Here is a 25,613-nt window from a genome sequence, read left to right on the forward strand (position 1 = left end):
ATCGCTTTATGTAACGTCGCCGTTTAAGGGACCCCTTACGACACGTTTGGACCCCTTGCGACCCTCCAAATCGGTGAGTTTGTCACGTGGAAGCTTGGGAGGGGGCTGAGAACCAAAACAGGCGGTTTTAAGGAACCATTAATTCCAACCAGCTTTGCGCTTCTCCAAATCCCCCAACTTCATTCCACCTGCATTAACAATTCTGCTTCTGCACCGAGAGCTCTCGGAAAATCTATTTCGCATCCAGAACAATGGGGAAATTCTCTGCAACCTGTAGTTTCGATCGAGTAAGGAAAGGCGTGATATAACACCTTCATTCAGTCAGTTTTTCAAGAGCCAATTTCACGCACGGCCGCCGCCAAACTCCAAAAATGCAGACACTTTGCACTTACTTGCCTTTTGTGGATCTCAGTCGACTAATTAAACAATAATTAAAACCGCAAGCTTTCGATCTAATATCGATTTGTAAACAAAAGGAAGAAAGTACAGTTCTTGTCGATTTTAGAAATTCAGTTTCGTAACAAGCACTTGAAATCAGTGGCGTAGATAAGGGGGGGGTCCAGGGGGTCCGGACCCCCCCCAGAGCTCATCCATATTCTTTCACAACTGAATAATACTTTTTTTAAAATGAAGGGGACAAAAGTTAACTAACATTTCAGCCTGCTAAAAATGATAGTGGCAAGAAAATACTTTTACTAAAATATTTTTTTCACAACTTTTTCGACAGTTTAGTTTAAAAAATCTTCCAACTTTGTTCCAAAAATGGCTTGAATATTTTCATTTGAACAAAAGCTAAGAGGGGGTATAAGTTTTACCATGCAATTACCTTTGGCAACAGTTAAAAAAATGCACTGTACCGATACATAAAGTATTGAAAAAAAATCACGACTTAAAAATTGAAAGATCGACTACATAAAATGCATTCACGTTGTTTTGGCCTAATGGGAGGCCATGGAAATTTTGCATTTAATTTTAGTAACGCTGTATGTTGAATTAGGTTATATTTTTTTAAGTTTGAGGTTATAAATAGCGTCAGTGTCTAGTGCATTTTTGTCAGTTTTACTACTTTGCAATAGAAGAATACTCAGACATCGCGGGAAATTCAGCAACATGTTATGTTCATTTTAATAGGTCCGCATGTCAGGCACTTTAGTGACAGAAATCAAACAGTGTGTCCAACGTTAAAAAATCATGGCCTCTCATTATGCCAAAACAACGTGAACATTGTCTGCCTACCTATGTACTGTCGCGAGCAATAAATTTTGGTCGTCAATGTCATTTCAAAATTTGGTTAGTCACAAATTAAAAAAAAAGTCCCTAGCGGATTATGCCCACGTCAACAAAGTGCAAAAAAATGGAGAAAAAAATGAAAATTAATGTCATACGACATGATGATAGGTTATGATATTTAGAGGTACGACCGTTTTACAATGGACCATTTAAATTGCGTCAAAGAATGACATTGACGACCAAAATTTTATGATCGCGACTATACGTACAGTTGCGGAATTAAAATTTCTGGCACTATTGTCAATGTCATGATATAAACTCTAAAACAACCTTTACATTAATAACCTTATTTTTTACTCTTGTCATGTTTTTGTCTTTTTGGCATTCAAAAATTGTCATTTGTGGCATAATAACGGGTAGGCCACATGTCAAAGCGATGATTTAATGTCAGTCATGATGACAGTAGAAGGTGCTTTACAGAGATTTTGTTGAAGTGACAGAAAAATTTCGGGCACTATTGTCAATGTCATGGTATAAACTCTAAAACAACCTTTACGTTAATTACCTTATTTTTTACTCTTGTCATGTTTTTGTCTTTTTGGCATTCAAAAATTGTCATTTGTGGCATAATAACGGGTAGGCAACATATCAAAGCGATGTCAGTCATGATGACAGTAGAGGGTGCTTTATAGAGATTTTGTTGAAGTGACAGAAAAATAGTGCCCGAAATTTTAATTCCGCAACTGTACGTATTTGTTTAAATCATGATCTTTTTTAATTAAAACAGCATAATTTTTGCCGATTTTTTTCCGTGCTGGATTATTTATCTAAAATTGTTCTTTGAGGTTTTTTTGGGTTTTTTTTTCAACATGAGTACATATAAACAATAAACCTTCAAGTCGTATTGTGATAATTTCATATTCTAGTGTTATAAGTAGGAAACTACATTGAAAACCAAAAACTTAATGCAAAAGTACGTGGACCCCCCCCAAAGCAAAAAGCTATCTACGCCACTGCTTGAAATATTTATTTTATTTGGGTTTTGCTACAAAAATACAAAAACATCTTATCTTACGTCTATTATTATTTACAACTAAAATGGAAGGATGCTCGACACAGCTGCTCAATGAGCAGAAAAAAATGATGACGGTAATAATGAGTGAGAACAATGAGGTGGAGATAATTTATTGACTGTTGAATAAGTTATTGTTTTCGCTGAGGTTTCACTGTTGGGGCTGGTTGTACTGGGGTATCTTGTAGAGGTCCTCGTTGATCCCGTAAAGACTGGGAGTCCCGGCGCAGTCCACGTTGAACCACCAGTCGCAAACCCGGGCGAACTGGTTGAAGATGGTGCCGTTGGGGCACAAGAAGCTGTACTGTTGGCCGTTGGGCAGACACCAGTGCCAGACCTGCACAATTTAAACAACGTTATGCAACCAACAATCCAAAAGTGTATTGCTGGTTGCATACACACGCGTGCAACTCTTGCCGGCATACCACGACTATTAATCATTTTATGACGGTTGAAATCGAATTTTTGTCTTATCGCAAGATTAGAATAATCTGTTACTGGTCGAGTGATACCTGACACTGAGCCTCGGGGTCGCTGTAGTAGCCTGGGAGCCGCTGGTCGCACCTGAAGGACAGCCCTTGGGGGACCTCGTTGTAGATGGGGTAATCCTGGCCGGGCACGTATCCGTCCAGTTGCTGCAAGTAACAATCGAGTGGTTTAAATAATTAATGAAATTCGCTGGACTGAGTCTCCGGATGTTATCAAAATGTCATCGGATCAGACCGGAAGCGATATCCGACGAATCTCGCGCTCTCTATTGTAATGGTACAGGGTTACTAATTCAGGATTTCCAGACGGGTGAACATCCTAATTCTGATTTTTGTAAACGAAGACGATTAGCCGCGATGCCTTTTACAACGTATTGTTGGGAAACTTCGCGCTTAAGCAGATCATTGTTCTTGAATGGGTCGGGTTGCGTAACCCGCGCACGCATTTTATGGGAACTGGGTCTCGGGAACCCGATCGAGCGCGCTTTTCCAAATTTTTCCAAATTGCGTAACGCACACGTGCTCGTCCATGTGGACGTCTCAAGTCCCAGTCGAAGTAAATTTTCCAAAATTTTTCGACTCGGTCAAAACCGAACTTACACTGAGCACCAGATGCACTGTAACTCCACAAAGAACGGCGGCGAAGAACACATGGGGTAGAGATGACATTTTGGGGTGATATCTGTACACGTACACTAGAGCGAGAAACTGTGCAGCACTTCAACCCTGAGTGATTGGTGATGGTTGGTGGGTGGAGAAGCAATGATTCTTTTAATTGCCGGCTCCGTTTTATATGTGGGAGATGGCTGGCGAAGATTAAGTAAGATCTTCACTAGCGTAATAATGTATTCTCATACTTTCAGATGTGGTGGAACTGTTTTCGGTCTCACACAGGTTATGATGGACGCAAGAATTGAAAGCTATTCTTATTTGTTTAATTGAAATATTGACAAATTCTGACTCCATAATAACTGCCAAGTGGCCCAGATCTAGTTTTTCTCATTTTGCTCAAGAACTGCTTCTCCTGGGCCGACCTTGGAGGCTCCCAAAGTTAATTTAGATGTTCTGACTATTCGAAAAGAGCGCTGCTTTGACAGTACTACTACTAGGGCTTTAACTGGTTAAACCATGCTAACTATACTAACTAATAACTTATTAACCAAGTCAAGTGTTACAACATATCTAGTTTAACCATCAGCCAGTTGACCAGGTTAGACGTTCTAACTGGTTGGCTCTTCAACTGGTTTAACCATCAGCTAATTATCAAATTAAGTAGTCAACCAACAGTGAGAAACTGCTTATTTGTTTCTGCTGACAGCAGTTTTGCTTTTGACTAGTTATCAGATTTCAAAATGTCTTCCGAGTGTGTCAAAATATGTCTTCGTTATGTATCATTGACTCTTTTCTGGATTAAGGCATTTGGTGCAAAATACGAGATTAACATAAGCTTCGTGTGCATAAATTACGAATCGCATTCTAAAGATAAAGCTAAAACCTTCAAAGTACTTTAACTATTTAACACCGCACAACAATGGAACTGAGATTAAATAATCCTTCTGTAGAACACATGTTGCACTATCATTCTGTTATCAGGAGGATGTGCATTCAACTTTTTTGATAAATTCTCGATTTCTGTAAGACATAAAAAAGTTATGACAGGATGTTGCGATATTACTGAGACGGTTTTGGGAAGACGATGCACACGTCAGAGGTGACACATAATAAGGAAATGTAGCAGAGAATGGAAATTGCTGTTGAAGATCATTTCTAGCTGAACAACTAGTTGACCCAAATTCTGTTACAAATTTTAATTTCATTTCATTTTAAAATTTACTCTTCAAGTGTAAATAAGAATTTTAATTTATTTTTCGTGGTAAGAGAAAATTTATATATAATCTGTTTCAAAATAAAAAATCCACCACCTGTTGAATTATGTTGGCAGAAATAAAGAAATCCCGAGAATAAGTTTCATTTTTTTGGGTTGGCCCAACGTTCCCCAAAATTTAACATCGAACTGTTGAGTTTATTTACGTAACACAAAATAATTATTATGTACAAAAAGGTGGTAGCTACCATATCACACGTTTCGAGTGAAAAATTAAATGAGAATAAATAAAACACGACCAAAATGACTGTCAACAGTTTTCTTTCATAACCCCACTTTTTCCGATACTTGCAAGCACATTAAAAACAAATGTTGGAGACGTTGTCGGTTGTATTTTCGATGTAGAATGCAGTGTTGGTGGATTTTTGATTTTGAAACAAATTATACTCTTATTTATGATATAAAGTCCATTCAAAAAACATCTGGACTGTCAAAATCAAAATTGCAGTTGTTAGGTTGGTTAAATCACTAGTTGTTTTCATATTGTCCGGTCGGTATCTATGAGTTTTTGATTTTTCAAACTATTCAGTTGTTTAAATTGACATTGTCAAATAAATTGCAAAATTATTTAAGTATATTTTGTAAAAGTGTTAAAATGGAAAGTTCAAAACGAATTAGGGTGATTCTATTGGCGCGAGAGAAGAGGGCCATCGCAAATTATTATATCATAAAGCCATATCTTCATCTTCAATAAAAAACGTTTCTGATTTTACCCAACTATGTAAAAAAACAGCATCTTGCATTGTGAAAACCTAATCAAAGCTGATTAACCGTGATGAGTATTAAAGATGTTTCACCCATAATATCTTGGCGGAATCTGACTCAAATAGGTAGGTAATCAAGGGATTTTCAGTTTTGGATTGTTTAGATTGTTACCTGTTTTCAGTTTGTCGTGTGTCACCTTCTGTTTGTCTTTGTGTTTTTTTATAAACATCAAACTGCTCCAGTTTTTTAGTTGCTGCATTTCGCTTCAAGTGTTCAAAACATTTTTAGTTCAATGATTTAAAAAGAAACATAACCTAAATATATTTTGTAACTAGATTTTGACGTGGGTACATTCTAGCGAAAAGATTTTATACCCAAGTACAGTCAAAACAAACATTTTATTTAAAATTTAATTTTGACAGTCCAGGAGTTTTTTAAATTTACTATAGGTACGGTTGGCTTAAAAAAAACGGGAACTGTCAAAAAAAGTTCTGTCAGATTTTATTAAATTTTTATAGTTTGAAATGGCCTTTTAGAATTTAGGTTAAAAAACTGCACTTATGTGTCAGAAATACTACTGTCAAACAGACACAAACTGACATAAATTGACAAATTAAATTTTCAATTCACATTAGGTCAAATTTCATTTCCCGTTTTTTTTTTGAAGCCAACTGTATGAATCCCTTGGACACTTGTAAAAAACTACTGAACGTATTTTGATGCAGTTTTCATTTACAGTTCGAGTGTTTGTTTAACTTCAGTTTAAGTAAAACCATTGCACCACCCTTCAAAGGGGGCTGACTAGTGAAAAAAAATCTAAATCAAATTAAACCCTCTGTAGTATCACACAGCTACAAACTTTTACTTTATCTAAATCAGTATTATCGTTAAAATTATCTTCCACTATTCAGTCTTCAGCTATGCTCATATCATTTAATTTTGAATAATAGTAATAATTTTTTTTTTCTTGTTTGTGGTTCATCTTGATGTTTGCAAGAGTTACGCAACGAATCAATCCGTTTTTGAAACTGTAACAAAAGAACTCAACAGTGTTCGTAATATTTTAACGTTCTATTACCTCTTAATTGCAACAGAATTTTGCTTCCGAACCAATTGCCACCATCTCCATTGTTATCGATGCAGTTCTTCGCGCAGGGGAGCAACAAATTGTAAATTGAAAAAATTGTTTATCACTAACGGTTTCTAAAAATATTAGGTGACCAGTATCTGCTGATTGTTTAAATTCCGTGATAAAATATTTTTATTACTTTATCACACTTAATCCAGAACTTGGAGTGTCTGTATCGATACACATTACGTCTCAAGATAGCGATCAAATTGGAAAAAAATCGTTAAAATCCTTAATTTGGTATTGTAAATTTTACGAGATAATTATCGTAGGTTTTGCTGTTTATATTATCTGCATCCGCCATTAACGATTCGTAACGAGCACTTAAATAAAATTCTGAGCCCCCTCAAAGGTCCAGTCAAAATCTTCGCCTTGATGAGGAGCGCAGATAATAAAACAACAATTAAGAATTCAAATCAAGCATTATTTTTCAAAGACAATTAAATTATGGTTTTGCCGCCGCCTTGAAAAATATTAATTGCCGCAAGATAACCGCGAGATTACCAGTAAATTGGCAGTATTTCAGGCGAATTCAAGAACTCCGCCTTGGCGCTGTCATTTCTCTCTTCGGAAAAAATCGCGCAACACCTCCGAATTAACAACAATATAGAATGATTTCTCAGTCTCAGGTTGTGTAACATATTGTTTTATTTAATTTTTTCTAGAGGCGCTCACAATAATCGCTCAGTTTGGAATAATTTGTCGATTGTCTCGCCGTTCCGTGGGGCTTCCTGTACGTGATAATGCCACGGTCGATTTGACGTGCAGATGTCCGCTGCCAGACCATCTGTCTTTGCACCTGTCCCCTAGGAGAAAAGCAAACAGGTAAAGTCTTGCGAGGCATTTTTATCAACAATCGCACGTGGGTAGCGCAAGCGCTCCAACGTTGCAAATTCGGTTATCAATTAACAAACAACACAATTAAATCGCCTTATCACGAAATAGAGTGACGATGTTTTTTATCTGAAGTGGGGGCCGCAGGGACAGGTAAAATATACGTTAGTGGTCCTATAAGTGGCACACAGGAAGGATGCTCGTCGGAAACACTGTTGAATGAGCTGGCGTAACGTTCTGCGTTCGTAGTAATAATGTGAAGTGCATTTTCAGTGAAAGTCTATATTACATATTGCAAGTTCAGTTCGTTGAGAGACAGTGCTAGCCGCAATGGGCGACAAGGAACTGGTCGTTTCCTTGAAGGATTTGCCTTTCAAGGCGTCAGTCAAGTATTTGGGTAAGAAGCGATAAGACCCCGCGCATTGCGATGTTGTTTGTTGGTTTTTGATCAGGGAGTCAACCGGCCAAAGGGTTGTGGGGGATGAAGCACACCCGCAAACCGGTCGACTACATGGTAAGCCTGGCGAAAAACCTTCCCGCTGACAAAGTGTTGCCTATCGTCAAGCTCGAAATAAACCTGCAAGGGCTGTCCTTCCAGAACATCACGAGTAAAAGCGAGAAATCTCCGCCGATCATGTTCGGAATCGACTCGATATCTTACGGCGTCCAAGATCTGGTTTACACGAGAGTGTTCAGCATGATCGTGGTGACCAGCGACACTCTGAAAGACGGCGTTCCCTTCGTCTGTCACAGCTTCGTCTGCGAGTCGAGGAACCAAGCCAGACAGATCACTTACGCCTTGGCCGCGGCCTTCCAGGAGTACGGAAGGCAGTCGAAACTCGACGACAACCACGTCAAGAAGAAGAAGTTCGCGATCGATCTGCGGACGCCGGAGGAGCAAGCCGAGGCGTCGGAAGACGAGACCGAAGCGTAGTGAACGCACGGTTTTGTATTTATTTCTAGATTATTCTATAAAGTATGCACCCAATAAAACACCAGTTAATTCATGTCGTTTTATTCATTCGTGAAGCTACTTGAAATACTGAACGTGGAATTTAAGTAGAAAACATCACAGGTACAAGTTGCAATCAATACTCGCGCGTCTTCACTCCTTCTTCATCTTGTTTTGGTAACTCTGCAAAAGCGTGGTTAGCGAGATGGAACTGGTCGACGCTTGACTCACCTCTTTCGCGATATTCTCCAAGTTGAGAGCGGTGGTTTTCCCCGTGGTTTGCACCAAGTTGTGCAGAATCCCTCCCTCTTTCTTCAGGAGGGCGTAGGGGTGGTCGAACTCTTCGACACATCCGGCGCTCATCACCAGAATCTTGTCCGAGTCCATGACAGTGTGTAGCCGATGCGCTATCGTCAACACCGTACAATCAGCGAACTTCTCCCTGATGGTGTTCTGGATGAGGGCGTCCGTGTGCGGGTCCACATTGGCAGTAGCCTCGTCCATCACCAGGATCTTGTTGTTCCTGATGAGCGCCCTCGCCAGACACACCAGTTGTCTCTGTCCGACGCTGAAGTTGGACCCTCCTTCGGAGACATTCGAGTGAAGACCGGCCGGAAGCTCGGACACCACGTCCTTCAACTCGACCTGTTCCAGCGCGTTCCAGAGCACCCCGTCTGAGAACTCCTCAAACGGATCCAAATTCTTGCGCATGGTCCCCGAGAACAGGACCGGCTCCTGTGGGATGATCGAGATCTTGGAGCGCACTTGCTCCAAAGGCAGCTTCGTCGTGTCTACTTCGTCGACGACGATGCTGCCCTCGACCGGGTACAACTGGAACAAAGCGGTGATCGTCGACGACTTCCCGGCGCCGGTCCTCCCCACGATCCCGATTTTCTCCTGGGGCTGGACCTGGAAGTTGAGGTGTTTCAAGACCGGAGGGTCCGTGGGGTTGTACCTGAGGGACAAGTCTCGGAACTCGATGCGGCCTTGTCGGGGCCAGTCTTTGGGCAGTTTGGCCAGCTCCTCCCGCTCTGGCTCGCTCTCGACGCTGTTGTACTCGAGGAGCCGCTCCACCGAGACCATGTGGTTCTCCAGCTCGCTCCATTGCCGCATGCCCCACTGCAGAGAACCGATCAGCATGATGTACTGGGTCACGATCAGACCGATGTCGCCGCCGTAGATGCTCTTGTTGAAGTACATGAGGACGAAGATTGCCACCGCGAAGAAGACGATGCAGATCATGTCCAGCCAAAAGCCGAAACATCGGTTGGACGCGATGAAGAGGAACCAAGCGGCGCTGTGGTTGTCCTGGTAGTCGTCGAACTCTTTGATCAGGATTTTTTGCGCGGAGAAGGCTCGAATGGTGCTGAGACCGTGCATGGAGGCGGTCATGTGACTGAAAATTGGGCTTCTCGCTGGAACCAGCAGCGTTATTTTGAAACCTTCTCGACATCCCTCTCTACTTACTGATCCCTTCAATTCGCTTTACACTCCTGCTGGTCTGTATGTAAATTACTCTCAAAAAATAGAATATTGTGATCAAGACAGTAGACGGGATGATCAGCCATGGGTCAACGATGTAAGACAGAGTAAGAGCACCGATCAACATCAAGGCCACCTGAAAACAATCACTTGATCATGACATCTCTTCAGATGGCTGCGCTCACTTCTATCACGTCGAACAACACCGGAGGGATGTACTCGTCGATGTAGCCCAGGTCTTTGGAAAACCTGTTGAGGATCCGCCCGGAAGGATTGTTGTTGTAGAATCGCATGGTGGCTCTGATGATGCTGGAGAAAGCGTACCGGTGCAAATTGATCGACGCGATTATGAAATAAAGCATGAAGTAGAGCGAATGCACAACGGAAAAAATTATTGTCCCCAGAATGATTCCTGAATAGGTGTAGATAATTGAAGCTCTGTCGAGCGTTTCGTTGACTTCCGTCTGGTTGTTGAGGACTCTCTCGGCGAAATCCTGTTCCAAATTTACCCTAAAATCACACCGTTACGCCGTGCGCACACCCAACGGTACCACCTCTTGTTACCAATAGGAAACGTAGTAGTCCCCGGCGTTTGCAATGAATTGACCTAGAATAAAGGCGGCTGCTAGCAGCAGCATCATGATTTTGCCTCCCCCAGCTTTCAAGTAGGCAAAGTAGAGCGCCGGTTTGATGCTCCCACTCTTCATCTGCTCTTTCTCGACCAGCGGTCCGTCTTCTTCGTCGTCGTCTTCGTCAGTGCATTCCGAGTTCTGCCTCGACTTGGCCTTCTTCTTCTCCTTCACGTCTTCCTCTTCGGTGTGGAATTGTTCGAGCAGTTTGGCAAAGTCCAAACCGCTGGTCTGCAATTCGGCGTATTTGCCTTCCATTTCGATTCTGCCGTCTTTCATGATGATGATTTTGTCCGCGCTGCTCAAATACTGCAGTTGGTGAGTGATGAGAATGCAGATTTTGTCCTTGAGGAAGCCTTTGACGCACCTGTCGTACAGGTGCTTGCCCACGTTGGCGTCCACGGCAGACAATGGGTCGTCCAAGAGGTATATGTCTGCTTTTTTGTAAATGCACCTGGCAAGATTGATACGAGCTTTTTGGCCTCCACTCAACGACTTCCCCTTCTCCCCGACCAAGGTCTTGTCACCGTAGGGGAACAACTCGAAGTCGGAGAGTAACGCACACACCTCCACTACTTGTTTGTACCTTTCCTCGTCGTATTCGCTCCCGAAGAGGATGTTGTGGCGCACGCTCGCCGAAAAGAGCCACGGCTCTTGCGAAGAGTACGAGATTTTACCCTGTATGTCCATTCTACCACTTTCCAAAGGCAACTCTTTTAGAAAGACGTTCAACAGACTACTTTTACCACTACCGACCGGTCCAATCACAGCCACGACTTGATTTGACGATATACTGAGATTTATCCCTTTGAGAGTGCTTTCGGCGGACTCCTCCGACCACTTGGCACTCATCTTTTCCAACAACAATCTTGGTCTAGTTTCCACAGGACTGTGGTAAGGCACTAGAGAACCGTTGCTCCCGTTCTTGGCAACTCCGTTCTTGATACTCTTTATTTCGTCGACCTCTCGTTCGTGGTGGGAGAGGAACTTCTGAATTCGCAACAGCGACACATTCACTTCTGCTATTGATGAGATACTAATCGAGAAAAGTATAGTGATTACTGGTCTAAGAACGTCGTAGATCGCTTTTATGGTGAATACTTTTTCGGCAGTGATGTGGGACCCGAGGAGGACATAGCCCAGAATACTGACAAAGACTGAAGTTCTAGTGACGAACATCTCGAAGGAGTAGATCAGCCCCAAGAGGAACGCGTGGGACCGGATCGCGTTCATTTCTTTTCTGCAAGTGCAAAATTAGAAGCAGAAGGAGGTGCAAGTGGAGACGTACTTTCTGGCTATGGCGATCAGCTCAGCGAAAGGCTTCTCCCAGCAGTACATCTTGATCACTTGAATCCCTGAGATGATTTCGTTCATCAACCGCACCCTCTCGTCGGTCCTCAAGGCGGTCCTCAGCCTCAAAACCGACGTCCTCTTCCCCAACCATACTGCAAGCACAGACGACATTACCCACCGCACCTTAACCTCGATCCGCCTCTATCGATTCGACTCACTTTGCATCGGAATGAAGGACAGCAGAAAGGCCATGCCAAAGAACGCCGCCACTCCTATCTCCCGATATATGAGGTAGGTCCCCACGGCCGCCTGAATCGGCCCCATCCACACGTAATGCGCCAGCAGGAAACCCTGATCGAACTTGCTCACGTCATTCGACAATAAATTGACCAACTGACCGACGGTGGTGCTCGCCAACGCGGTCCGACTCAACCGGAGCGTCTTTCGGTACAGCAGCGAACTGCACGACACCCGCATCTTCATCGTGATGTGCATGAAGCCCATCATCGAGGGGTGGCTCAAGAAGGCGTCCAGTAAAAGGCACAAAACTATTGCTAGGGCTTGCAAGTAAGCCTCGGTCTCCGAAATGTGCTGCTGCCCAGTTTCGAAATAGGAAACCAGACGACCGATGGACAGAGGCATCAGAACCCTGAAATGATCAGCGGCGTTGACACGTGTGCGCTGGACTTTGGACGTGAGTAATGATATTGCTGCCGGTGCAGATTAATCGAAACTACTTCCACGGAACTGACATTCATTGGAGTCCATGTTTGGTATTTTGTGGAGTATCACACCGCAAAAACGCAACGTTCTGATAAGATTTGCTTTTGCAAAAGGTTTTCATAGATTAAAATGGACAGATAAGTATATTGTGATAGTTTTGTTCCCACTTGATACATTTTTATTGATCGTGGTGGGACTAATAACCAAAATAGAATGATTAATTGAAGGTCATTTCTGGGTATTTCTATCTGATGCTGAAGCACGTGCTCTTTCGGTTTTTGACTAAATTTCAAAAATCACAATCGCAATCAAGATAAATCGAATTTATATTTGTTGGCGCGAAAATCGCCAGATTGCTTATTTATTCATCGACCGTTCACCTTGTGCTCGTTAAGGTGAAATTGCAGCGGCGCGGCCACTCCGAACCAGAATTGACTGCCTTCCAGTGCTCTCTATATTGGCTATAATTAAAACAGCGACTTGCCAATTTCCGAGACACTGGTTGCCAAAAAAAGAATTTGGAAAACTCCAGCTTTGTCAAAATTTTTGCGAGACTTACACCAGCATGACCTCGTCTACCACTTTGACGAGTCCCAACCAGACGAACTGGGGACCGAAGAGCCTGAACAGGGCTCGATGTAGCGCCGACTTCTTGTGCTTCCTGTGCTCTTCCTTCCACACCCTTTCCAGTTTCTCGCCTAAAACGCTAGACCTGTGCTCGTCCAACGGCCTGAACAAGTCTTCCTCTCTCAGGCCGTTTTTGAAACTTCGTTTAAATATTGGAAACATGTACCTGGAAGAAATCATTGCATCACTTCGCAACTAGCCTCATGATCGATCAAGGACAGCTCTCAAATGAGGCGATAACATTTTTTCTACTGGAAACGCTCTGTTGGGCAACGAGTTATCTGAAGTGGATGGAATAATGCATTCTGAAGTGTGCACTACTGGAGGATTGTAAACGGGGTGACAACAAATGGGTCAACACTGTATCCACTGTTTACAGATCCTGACGATTTTTCCACGAGAGTCAACACAATTATCGTACAAATCTCGAATTTACACATGTTACCTAAGCGTTTCATTTCAGAGACAATTACTCCGCGGATTTGGTCGTAAACTATGAACCGTACGGACAATGGAAACTAGGAGGACCAAGCAAACACTTTAATTCTTCGGATTAAGTAAATCAAGCCATGGTCAACTTGTACCAGGTCAATTATCCACGCGGTTTAATCATTGTTCAACGAGAGAGCCGCTGACACTTTCTCTTCAACTGCAGCTTCCAGGTGCAATACTTACAGGAACGTGAGCAAAGAGACCACGTTGGCTTCCTCTGCGGGATTGACCTTTTTGTCTTTTTTCTCTGACGAATCCATGGTTAAAATATCACAATGAATCTACACTAAAACGTGTATTGGTTGGACGTTTCGCATGTACGTTGTCCCCCACACGAAACTGGGACGCAAACTGACAGAACCGCTGTGGATCTCCACATTTCAAAGAGCAAGAATCATGCGTCATCGACGCCTTGGCGACGACGCCGTTCTAGCAGGAAATTATGATTGGCTGAAAGAGAAAATCGATTTGAAATTTTGCTGTCGTCTTCGTCTGGCACACGCAGCACACTCGCTAATCTACTGTTAATGATAATTTTTATCTGAATGACTGTTTTTGCACAATAGATATTTGCGCTACATTATGTGTTATGATGTAATAACGTTTCCAATTCGCAAATTTAAACCTGTACGGACGAGTTCTCAACGCGACGATTTTAAGTCACATAAACATGTTGCACAATTTTGTGTAAGTTATTGTTGATAAACAAGAAAACAAGTACACCAAGGTTTGTATGGTGCATTTTTGTTTTGTGCAGTCGCGAGGACGTTGCACTCATTGTACATTTTAAGTCACTTTAAAATTAACTAAATAAGCTTGAAGTGCACTTTGGCTGATCGAAAAAGTGTGTTGCGCTAAGAAGTAATCTCCATTTTACATTTTTCTGAATACATTTTTCGGGTCTAGAGTTCCATAGGACGTCGATTTGAAGTATTTCGTTGCAAATTCGTTTCATTATTTTAGGAAATGCGTGTTTCTCTTACGCACTAATGACTTATCGATTTGGCTCCACCTGGTGTCTCGTAATGTGTACACAAAATTAGAGAAAATGTTCGTGTTGTGGTCGTTCGCAGTGTAAACAAAGAAGTGTCGGGAATTGTTCCTGTTTCCCCAAAAAAAAATATTGCCAAAATTTATAGTTGTCCAAGAACTTTAACGTTATATTGCGCTTTGACTCCAATAATGAGAGGATTATTATTAGATATCGAGCAATCTGTTTTATTTATAAACCTGTATCTAATTACACTATGTAAGAATTTTCTGTGAATGCCTATTAGTCTTCACAAACTTTATTTTTGTGACCACTACAGTGACATTTTGACTATTATCTAATGAGAAAACAGAGAAATTTAGCTACCTATTTTAATTTTACAAATTTATTTTATTTGCCCACTTCTAGAATTGTCCTGTTGAATGCTCCAGGACAAATATCTGTTTGTTTATGTCCGCTACTCCTTTGTTAAACTATTTAACCTTTTAACGATAGGGTCTACAATATTCAATTAGAGTTCTTGAACAACGGTAATAAAAAAATGCAAAATGATTATAAGAATATTGGAAGAGTTTTTTTCAAAAAGAAATAAAATGGAATCAAAATTTCTGAAAACCTATGGCGTATTATTATTCATGACAGAGTCCTATTTTAGAAATGGGAACGAAGAAACTGGTTTCTGGATTTAAAACACCGAACTTTGGAGTTTCGAAAAGCTTAGTATTTTATTAAGCGAACTGTCTTTTTGCTAGAAGGTCAGAATAATTAATACATTCTTCAATGAGCGTATAATGATGGCTATTATTCTTATTCAAGAGGATGAAAATTCCAACACGAGCCGTAGGCGAGTGATGGAATCGTCCGAATGAATAATAGTCATTGTACCCAAGTTGAACACTACTTTCTTCACGACTATACCAAGAAAAAACAGTCTTTGAATATTTGAATTGTGCGTCGTTTAGCGGTTGCTACGCGATGCGCGACTTATTGTTTACAAACGCATCCGATTGGCGATCTGCCGTTGTAGAATGAAAATAGGAGGGATGTGATTGGCCGACAGCCGTGGATGTCAGTATATTCTAACACTGTTTGTAATTTATTAACAATCTTTTGAAATTAAACGAAAAAGTATAATTGAAAATCTTTTTGGCTGTCTGTCTCACCCAGATGGCCGTACCATTGTGGATTATATGTCCAATTTTTCCTTTTCCTGCGGATTGTTCTCGATAAGCTAGTCTTGTTTTGTTCTCTATTTTTTGTTTACTGCGAAGAAATGATTTCGTAGCCGTCCGCTGTTGATGTTGATTTGGACTGATTTCTTTTGGTAGACGACAGTAATAAAAAAAAATAATGGGGAATCTCCTCCTACGCCATCTCCCACGAATTATTCTAAATTAATCAAACAATGCAGTCTCTTCAGCAGGATGATCACATTCTCTAATCCTTCCACCATTCTGTTGCTTAATCGATATGAACTATTGTGAAGACTTTCTGTGTTTGACAACCATCAAGTTTCTGCGTTGGAGGCACGAACGTTGGAGCTTAGAAGACTTCAACGTGACTCTTGCACAACAGCAACTTTTAAATTAGCGCTGCCAACAGAACGATGATGGTCGTGCCTTACTCGATTTTTTTTTTGACGGCACTCTTTCTTTAACGAAATTAAGCTTCTACAACTTATTTACTTATACTCGTATTATCTCTCGCTGTCATATTCCTTTCAAAAGAAAAAAAATGACACAGGCTTGCCTTAAATTAAACTAACAGTCTTACGACGAATTAGAGACTCTACCCTTTATATCGATTGTGCCACTTTCTGTCGGAAGTTCTTTGATATTGACATTTACCAAACTAGAACTACCACTCCCTACTATTGCCACACTTGATGTTACGCACAAATTTATGTCTTTCAAGGTTTTTCTACCACTTGGCACTTACATTTTGCAAGATAACTCTTGACTCTTACTTTATTAGCAGAGAAGATTTCAATCTTCAACTCCCTATTCTTTTGAGCATAAATATTTTTTTGTATTTGTAGTGACCGTTTTCGATCTCAATGGCATCGATTGTTCTTGAAAACGTCGTTATAATTGGTTCCACAAGAACATGGATGTTACAGTAAATACTTCTGTTACAGTAATATAATGTCCTAACAACATATAAGTAAAATTTTCCAAATTAACCTTCTTGTGATGAGACGACCTTGTCAAATATGTAGTTTTTCCCAACAATACATCTTTATTATCTGCAATTTTGCAATCTTCAAGCGAAATCTAGAATTCGTCGACGATGCTGTCCTTCTAATATTGCTGAATCCTACACCCAGGCTCTTGTGGAAAGATATTAATATGTAGTAAAATATAAATAATAAAGTAACCCATGAATGTTAAGGTCGTCTAAGTTCTCGGTCACTGTTTTACCTAGAAATATTTTTTGTTACAATTGACTCTGGACTCTGGAAAGAGCCAGTTGGGTCCCTCCTCTCGTTCCACGTTGTCTCGAAGAAGAGCATCGTCTTTTTTTGTCCAGCTCGCTTTTACGCAGCCGCAGTCTTTTTAGCAGTGGGAGAGGAGAGGAGTGAACGAAACGAACACGTTTAGAGCGTGAACGAAAGTGGGCCGACCTTCGTCACCTATTTATTGGACCAAACGCGGCACGAACGGAGTCCGCTCATTGGCCGACCAATAAGCGGGCAGAGTACCCCGAACAAAACCGGGACACAACGCTGCCCGGTATCAACGGTAAGGGAAATGTAGACTTATTTTGGAGAGATTTATCTGTTATAACATAACATAACATAACCTAAAAAATCACACACAAAACAAGAGTTTTCAAGCCCTGCTGTCTTCCTTTCACTGAGGAATGTAGCTACAAAGATTTTTGTACAATTTTCTTTTTCAAATAGTTCTGCAACAATATTAATTCCATTACTGTTCATAAGAAATACCAATTCTACCTTTTCGGCGAGACTTTTCAGTCGATGTGCTGTCACTCGTCCAGTAGACTCCACCATGCTGTAGAACACGCCATTTTTATTTTGCAAAAGAAGGAACGGATGATCAAATTCTTCTACTTTCCCGTCGCTCATCACCAGAATCCTGTCAGAATCCATGACAGTGTTGAGTCGATGAGCTACTGTCAACACCGTGCACTCCATAAACTTGTCTCGTACAGACTTCTGGATCAGTTCATCAGTGGTGGGGTCGACATTAGCTGTAGCTTCATCCAAAACCAGAATCTTGTTGTTCTTGACGAGAGCTCGAGCCAAGCAGACCAACTGTCTCTGGCCCACGCTGAAATTAGACCCCTTTTCCGTAACTTTGCAATGTAGACCACTCGGATGTTCCTTGATCATATTCTTCAACTCGACCTCTTCCAGAGCCTTCCAGAGAACGTCGTCGGAGTACTCGTCAAACGGGTCTAGATTTTTGCGCATCGTTGCCGAAAACAAGAACGGCTCTTGCGGAATGATTGAAACTTTCGAACGAGTCTGTTTCAAAGAGATTCCAGTTACGTCCAAACCATCGATAAAGACGTTGCCTTCTATCGGATGGACTTGAAACAAAGAGGAGATGAGCGAAGATTTCCCAGCACCTGTTCTACCAACAATCCCGACTTTCTCTTTGGGCTCTATGGTAAAGTTCAAATTTTTTAAAACATATTTTTGTCCCTCCTTGTACTTCAAAGAAACATTGCGAAACTCGACTAGTCCTTTTTCCGGCCAAATCTCCGATATTTGTGTCGCTTCTGGACGCACCGGTTCTCCTGGAATCTTCGTGTATTCGTGGAGTCTTTCCAGAGATACAACTTGCGTTTCTATTTCTCCCCATTGGCGAAGTCCCCACTGGAAACTCGAAAACAGCGAAAAGTACTGACTCAACAAAAGACCAATCCCAGCTTCATCAAAATCTAAAAATTCAACGTCTGTGTGTTTGTCGACAAATCGTCACACGCAGTACCTTGCCTGAAGTAGAACGAAATGAGAAAGACCAATGCTATGGCAACCGCGCAGAATAAGTCGATCCAAAGGGCAAAACACCTGTTTACTGTCTCGTGGAGAAATTTCGCGGAGATGTGTGCGTCGTGGTGATCGTCAAAGATGCTGATTTGGTGCTCTTGCGCCGCAAAAGCTCGAATCGTGCTCAAACCTTGAAGTGAGATGAGAGTGTGGTTATAAATTGGGCTTCTTGCTGAAATAGCGATTGAGGTCATCTAAGTTGTATGGTTAATCTGCAGTCTACTTATGCATTCGAGACGTTTGCAATCTTTGCTCGTCTTCATAAAAAATTTCTTGGAGTAGTAAGCTAGAAGAAACAGGAGTGCTACAGGAAGTAGTTGCCGAAAGTCAACTATAGCAGATAATCCCACAACGCCAAGTGTATTTCCGGTGATCTGAAATTGGGAGTCAGTCATGAGTTTCGCACCACGGACACTTACTTCGATGAGGAAGTGAAACGCAATTGGTATGATTTGGTCCAACATTTTGAAATCTTCAAGAAACCGATTTAAAATTATCCCAGGAGTGTTTTTATGAAAGAAACCCACAGTGGCGTTTATTATGTTAGAAAAACAGAGTTGATGGAGTTTCGTCGAGGAACTTGTGAAGAGCCTTATGAGCTGCCAGATGTTCACCACGTGAGTAATTGTGCCAACCACGACAATCCCCAAGTACGTGTAAATTGTTTTGTTTCTGATGTCACGGAAGACTACATTTGTGTGATTGTACTGGGCACTATAATCCTTTTCTTGAGTAACCCTTCAACCAAGACAGAAGAGTTGGAAGGAAAAGGTTGACGACTTGGTGACTTACCAATAAGCTAGATAAAAATCGGCGCTGGACCACATAACTCCCATCAGTAAAAATGTAAAAACCGTTCCCAACATGGTAAAAAGACCTCCCAGTCTAAAGTAAAAAGAGTACAAAGCCCAACTCCCCATTTTGCGTTGGGTGTCTTCTTTCTCAACCAAGATATTTCCGTTGTAGGTCGAGATTTCCTTCGGTTTTGTCTTTGCGTGATCTTTTGTGTCCGGCTTGATGGCAACATCTCCAAGTAACGCCCTGAAGGCTAAATCCTTCTCGTGGAGTTCATCGTACGAACCCATCATTGCAATTTTCCCCTTCTCCATTACGACAATGTTGTCGACACTTTTTAAGTACTGGAGTTGGTGTGTGGTCAGGATACAGATTTTATCTTTCAAAAAATCTTTGATACTCCGGAACAAATGTTTCCCAACTGTGGGATCCACAGACGACAGAGGATCGTCAAGCAAGTAGATGTCGGCTTTTCTGTAGAGACACCTGGCCATACTGATGCGGCACTTTTGCCCTCCACTCAACGACTTTCCGTAATCTGCCACAGGAGTTTGGTCCCCGAAGGGAAACATTTTGAAGTCTGACGGCAAGGCACACAACTCGACCACCTGTTGGTACCTCTCTTCGTCCATCTCGTTGTTGAAAAGTATGTTTTGTCTGACGTTACCAGGGAAAAACCACGGATCTTGACTGCAGTACGAGATGGTTCCTCTGACGTCTACGGAACCACTCTGCAGGTCTAGTTCTTTGAGGAGAACGCTGAACAAGCTGCTCTTGCCGCTGCCTACTGGCCCGGTGAGAGCAACGAGCTGACTGTTCTTGATGCGTAGATCCACATTCCTGACAGCACTAGTTTTCGCCATCAGCCACCATTTAGCACTGACGTCTTGCAAAACAATCTCTGGCGCTGGCACACTTTTGGCCAAAACGTCGTCCCTACGCTCGTCCAAACACAAGAATGTCTCGATTCTCTGGAGAGAAACATGAGCTTCTATCACTCTAGACAGACAAGCCACAAAAATATTCACGAGACTGTATCTCATTGTGAACAAAATGGCGCTGGCTGTAAATACTTTTTCTGCTGTGATAGACCGTCCCTGGAGCGCTTCGTTTACGAAACTGATGAATATTGCCAGTTTGGTTGCCAATACGTTAATCCCAAGAACCAGAGCTAGAAGAAATAGGTACTGGAAGACACACTTCATTTCTTTACTGAAATAAGATTCTTGAATTATCGAGGCAAATGACGGATGAAAACAACCTTCTAGCACGAGTAATTAGTTGGTCAAAAATGTTTTCCCAGCAGGACATTTTAATGAACTGAATTCCCGAAATGAGTTCGTCGACAAGTCGAATCCTTTCTCCGGTTTTGGACACAATCTTCACCCAGATGTTCGCACTTAACTTGACCATGCACACTGCAAAATGAATCTTTACAATTGTCAAAGTAGACGAGGATGACGGACCTTGAAAAACAAATATGGCCACCAGTACAAGCATCCCTACGACAGCGGACATTTCTATGTCTTGGTACAACAAGTAAGTCCCAAAAATTAGTTTTAATGGTGCCACCACGATGGTTGGAAAATAGAAAAACTGTCGCTGAAACTTGCTAAGTTCGTTTGACATCAAGCTGAGAACTTGTCCGACTTTCACGTTTGATGACTGATTTAACCTAAGTACTTTTTTATAAATCAGGCACATGCAGCAAGCTTCAATTTGCATCGCGTGGTGTGTTAGTTCCAATGATGTGGTACTGTTCACAATACTGAATATAAACCGACTTAACACAAGTGTAAAAGCGCTAAGACAAGCATCCAAATCGGATACAGATTTCTGTTCTTTCTGAAAATATATTACCACTTTTCTTAAAGAAAAGAAGAGGACTACTCTACAAAAAACACAGAATTAATCAAAATTAAATTTGTAGGTACGAGGAAAATTCGTGTACTTACAAATACATCAGTTCGTTTATTAAGTCTACAGTTCCATAGAAAAGAAATTTTAAACCGAATTTTTTTACCAAGACTCTGTGGAGACTGTAACTTCTGCATCTTTCCTGTTCTTCGGTCCACAGAGTTTCGAGTTTATCTCCTAACGTGGAAGATTTGTGTTCGGTTAAGGGATCAACCAAATCGCTTTCGGAGAACCCATGTTTGAAACTTTTTTTAAATATAGGAAACAAGTACCTAAAAGGGGCAATACCAGATCAGAAGGAGATGAGCTCAATAAAATATTGAGCTCTAATATCTAGGTTAAATCCCTTCACGAATCAACATTATCGCATTTAGCTATTGTCTTTCGAGTGCCTGATAATTATACAGGGTGTTTCTGAAATAAGTGCATTAATTTTAACTGATAATAGAACTCATCAAAAGGAACAACTTTTCTCTCTGCCCTTTTGGCGAAAAACATTGCGTAATGGCTTAAAAAAATAGGAAAGATTTTCCTAAAACCGTTCATATCTCCAAAACCAAGCTACCTAAAAACGTGAAACCAGATTCTTACGAAGTGGATTTTTTGCTATACGGGTAGATTTATTTGAATTTCGATTGCTGTGTTAAAACACGTTTTCTGGATGAAAATGGATGTTTTTTTCATATTAGCGCTGATCTCAATTAGCCATTGCAGTATTTAGTGGCGGAGGGCTATTTTAGGGAAAATTCTCTCCAATTTTTTTTTGGAATTAAACATCGTTTTTCGGCAAAATGGTAGATAGAAAAGTTGTTCCTTTTGACGAGTTCTATTACCAGTTAAAATGAATGTACTTATTTCAGAAACACCCTGTATAAATCTTAAATTTTTGTAGAGTGCAATTCCAGTTTTGTTTGTTAACTGGGACATTGTTTTAGGTTAAAATTCTCCCTCAAGGTTTGTCACATAAAAAATACGTTATTGTTTGCCTTACGCCAAATACACTTTTTTCCAAGGCTGACGCGCGTTTCGACAGCAAAGCTGTCATCATCAGAGCCACGATAAAAAAACTCGTATCTCTACGTAACTCGGAATATTCTATACAAGAGTTTCGAAGATTAAATTATGTTGTGTTTGAAAATCTCCACAAATGAGTGTTTGGTAGTCCAGTGGCGTAGATAGCTTTTTGCTTTGGGGGGGGTCCACGTACTTTTGCATTAAGTTTTTGATTTTCAATGTAGTTTCCTACTTATAACACTAGAATATGAAATTATCACAATACGACTTGAAGGTTTATTGTTTATATGTACTCATGTTGAAAAAAAAACCCAAAAAACCTCAAAGAACAATTTTAGATAAATAATCCAGCACGGAAAAAAATCGGCAAAAATTATGCTGTTTTAATTAAAAAAGATCATGATTTAAACAAATACGTACAGTTGCGGAATTAAAATTTCGGGCACTATTTTTCTGTCACTTCAACAAAATCTCTATAAAGCACCCTCTACTGTCATCATGACTGACATCGCTTTGATATGTTGCCTACCCGTTATTATGCCACAAATGACAATTTTTGAATGCCAAAAAGACAAAAACATGACAAGAGTAAAAAATAAGGTAATTAACGTAAAGGTTGTTTTAGAGTTTATACCATGACATTGACAATAGTGCCCGAAATTTTTCTGTTACTTCAACAAAATCTCTGTAAAGCACCTTCTACTGTCATCATGACTGACCTTAAATCATCGCTTTGATATGTGGCCTACCCGTTATTATGCCACAAATGACAATTTTTGAATGCCAAAAAGACAAAAACATGACAAGAGTAAAAAATAAGGTTATTAATGTAAAGGTTGTTTTAGAGTTTATATCATGACATTGACAATAGTGCCAGAAATTTTAATTCCGCAACTGTACGTATAGTCGCGATCATTAAATTTTGGTCGTCAATGTCATTCTTTGACGCAATTTAAATGGTCCATTGTAAAACGGTCGTACCTAAATATCATAACCTATCATCATGTCGTATGACATTAAATTTTTTTTTGCACTTTGTTGACGTGGGCATAATCCGCTAGGGACTTTTTTTTTAATTTGTGACTAACCAAATTTTGAAATGACATTGACGACCAAAATTTATTGCTCGCGACAGTACATAGGTAGGCAGACAATGTTCACGTTGTTTTGGCATAATGAGAGGCCATGATTAATTTTTTAACGTTGGACACACTGTTTGATTTCTGTCACTAAAGTGCCTGACATGCGGACCTATTAAAATGAACATAACATGTTGCTGAATTTCCCGCGATGTCTGAGTATTCTTCTATTGCAAAGTAGTAAAACTGACAAAAATGCACTAGACATTGACGCTATTTATAACCTCAAACTTAAAAAAATATAACCTAATTCAACATACAGCGTTACTAAAATTAAATGCAAAATTTCCATGGCCTCCCATTAGGCCAAAACAACGTGAATGCATTTTATGTAGTCGATCTTTCAATTTTTAAGTCGTGATTTTTTTTCAATACTTTATGAATCGGTACAGTGCATTTTTTTAACTGTTGCCAAAGGTAATTGCATGGTAAAACTTATACCCCCTCTTAGCTTTTGTTCAAATGAAAATGTTCAAGCCATTTTTGGAACAAAGTTGGAAGATTTTTTAAACTAAACTGTCGAAAAAGTTGTGAAAAAAATATTTTAGTAAAAGTATTTTCTTGCCACTATCATTTTTAGCAGGCTGAAATGTTAGTTAACTTTTGTCCCCTTCATTTTAAAAAAAGTATTATTCAGTTGTGAAAGAATATGGATGAGCTCTGGGGGGGGTCCGGACCCCCTGGACCCCCCCCTTATCTACGCCACTGTTTGGTACTCACAGATACAATAAAGATGATACAATGTTGGCGTCTTCAAGCGGATTTGGTTTAAATTTTCTGAGCTTGATTCTATTCATTTTAACAGTAGCGTAATACCCGCGTTAAATAAATGTAAACGCGAACTATTTTTAAAATACGTTTGTACTTCAAGGTAATCAGTCATTTTTGATAAAATAGACTAAAGCCGCGTCTATTATCCTTTGGCCCAATTATTATTTATTTTTATTATTTCATTCTAGTTTTATTTTAAATAAATTACATTTTATGTTTAGTGTTAGCATATCCAGACCTCATTATGGTCAGCTCATACATTGTTCAACGACAATAAATGCTTTTGACAGGTTCTTTGTTTTTTTACTTTAAATACTTCAAATGAATACATTTAAATGCCAGACATGTTATTTAAAAAAGCAGCGATTGGGAACGTTCTTGAACCCAACTTACGCAGTTTACGCATTTATTAGATTTATGTGCACCTGGAGTCATCAGTATCCGTCTATTCCCCAATATACATTTTCAAAAATCGTGTCTTTTGGGGAAAAATTAAAGTTAAACGCTGTCAAAGTGATCTGAATCTGAATTTTATTTTATCCAAAATCTCTCAATAAAAATTCCAAGCTTATTGATTTTGGTGCCAGTTGCCAGATCAGTGGTTTTGAAATGTCTGTATTGTTTTATAGTTACATGCAGGTGTATCAGAAATAGGTAAAGGCCGTGCCAAAATCAAATAACCACCACCTGTTGAATTAAGTTGGTGAAAACAAAATTACACTATAAAAAAATTAGGTGTACTAATGGCAATTTTAATATTACTAGGATGCTAGTCCAATCAAATCTATTACACAACGTTGCCGGTTGATTTTTTAAGGAGAATGCAGTGTTGGTGATTATTTGATTTTGGCACGACCTTTATGTACAATAATTTTAACTGGTAACAGAACTCGTTAAATATAACATAATTGTTAAATAAAACATAATTGTTAAATAACATTTTTGCAAATTTTCTAAATTATTGTCATTTTACCCCCCTTTAATTTTCCGAGCCGTTTACCAGCTTTGTATTTATTAAAATAAACTTTTCATTTCATTTAGAAAAAATCGACCGTGAATAAAATAATGAATTAAGCAGTGAGAAGTAAAAAGTTGTTAGGTTCCTAATCACTTTCCATTGTTTTTTCTTAACTGCAACAGAAAAAAGGTGATAAAAGAGTGCCATCGACCATCGTTCACTTGTCGTTTTGCCGTTGTCGGTGATTTATCAAGAGCAGTTTCCTAATCATCGAATACCCAACATTCGTACAATTGTGAGAATAGTTCAGCATCTTCGAGACGGTGGATCTTATAAACCCCAAACACAAGATCGTGGTGTACAACATCCTCGTCGTGTTGCAAATATGGAGAAAGATATTTTGAGGATCAACCAGGTATCAGTTCTAGAAGACTTGCACGTCAGCATAACATTTCACACGGTACTGTTT

General features: G+C 40.3%; 4 protein-coding genes across 4 annotated transcripts; 1 reads left to right on the forward strand and 3 right to left on the reverse strand.

Annotated features, from left to right (window-relative positions):
- Positions 1–2,292: 2,292 nt before the first annotated feature.
- Positions 2,293–3,587, reverse strand: LOC138124815 (U-scoloptoxin(01)-Cw1a-like). The gene is made up of 3 exons (XM_069039984.1): positions 3,391–3,587; positions 2,815–2,937; positions 2,293–2,639 (listed from the first exon to the last, which is right to left on the reverse strand). The coding sequence occupies exons 1-3, from the start codon at positions 3,457–3,459 to the stop codon at positions 2,454–2,456; spliced, it is 378 nt and encodes a 125-aa protein (XP_068896085.1). The 5' UTR covers positions 3,460–3,587; the 3' UTR covers positions 2,293–2,453.
- Positions 3,588–7,461: 3,874 nt separating this feature from the next.
- On the forward strand, positions 7,462–8,350 carry LOC138124814 (uncharacterized). The gene is made up of 2 exons (XM_069039983.1): positions 7,462–7,740; positions 7,796–8,350. Exons 1-2 carry the CDS (start codon positions 7,674–7,676, stop codon positions 8,275–8,277), a joined length of 549 nt encoding a protein of 182 aa, XP_068896084.1. The 5' UTR covers positions 7,462–7,673; the 3' UTR covers positions 8,278–8,350.
- On the reverse strand, positions 8,343–13,863 carry LOC138124809 (probable multidrug resistance-associated protein lethal(2)03659). Its single transcript, XM_069039979.1, has 9 exons — positions 13,725–13,863; positions 12,982–13,215; positions 11,918–12,348; positions 11,695–11,851; positions 10,342–11,646; positions 9,963–10,287; positions 9,763–9,913; positions 8,527–9,710; positions 8,343–8,478 (listed from the first exon to the last, which is right to left on the reverse strand). The coding sequence occupies exons 1-9, from the start codon at positions 13,799–13,801 to the stop codon at positions 8,449–8,451; spliced, it is 3,894 nt and encodes a 1,297-aa protein (XP_068896080.1). The 5' UTR covers positions 13,802–13,863; the 3' UTR covers positions 8,343–8,448.
- A 3,426-nt stretch (positions 13,864–17,289) lies between these two features.
- Positions 17,290–24,335, reverse strand: LOC138124810 (ATP-binding cassette sub-family C member 4-like). The gene is made up of 10 exons (XM_069039980.1): positions 24,136–24,335; positions 21,301–21,534; positions 20,812–21,236; positions 20,607–20,763; positions 19,343–20,557; positions 18,970–19,288; positions 18,774–18,924; positions 18,492–18,722; positions 17,489–18,441; positions 17,290–17,439 (listed from the first exon to the last, which is right to left on the reverse strand). The coding sequence occupies exons 1-10, from the start codon at positions 24,210–24,212 to the stop codon at positions 17,401–17,403; spliced, it is 3,801 nt and encodes a 1,266-aa protein (XP_068896081.1). The 5' UTR covers positions 24,213–24,335; the 3' UTR covers positions 17,290–17,400.
- Between the last annotated feature and the right edge of the window lie 1,278 nt (positions 24,336–25,613).

The sequence above is a fragment of the Tenebrio molitor genome, chromosome 2, assembly GCF_963966145.1.
Source record: "Tenebrio molitor chromosome 2, icTenMoli1.1, whole genome shotgun sequence".
In the NCBI taxonomy this organism is placed as follows: domain Eukaryota; kingdom Metazoa; phylum Arthropoda; class Insecta; order Coleoptera; family Tenebrionidae; genus Tenebrio; species Tenebrio molitor.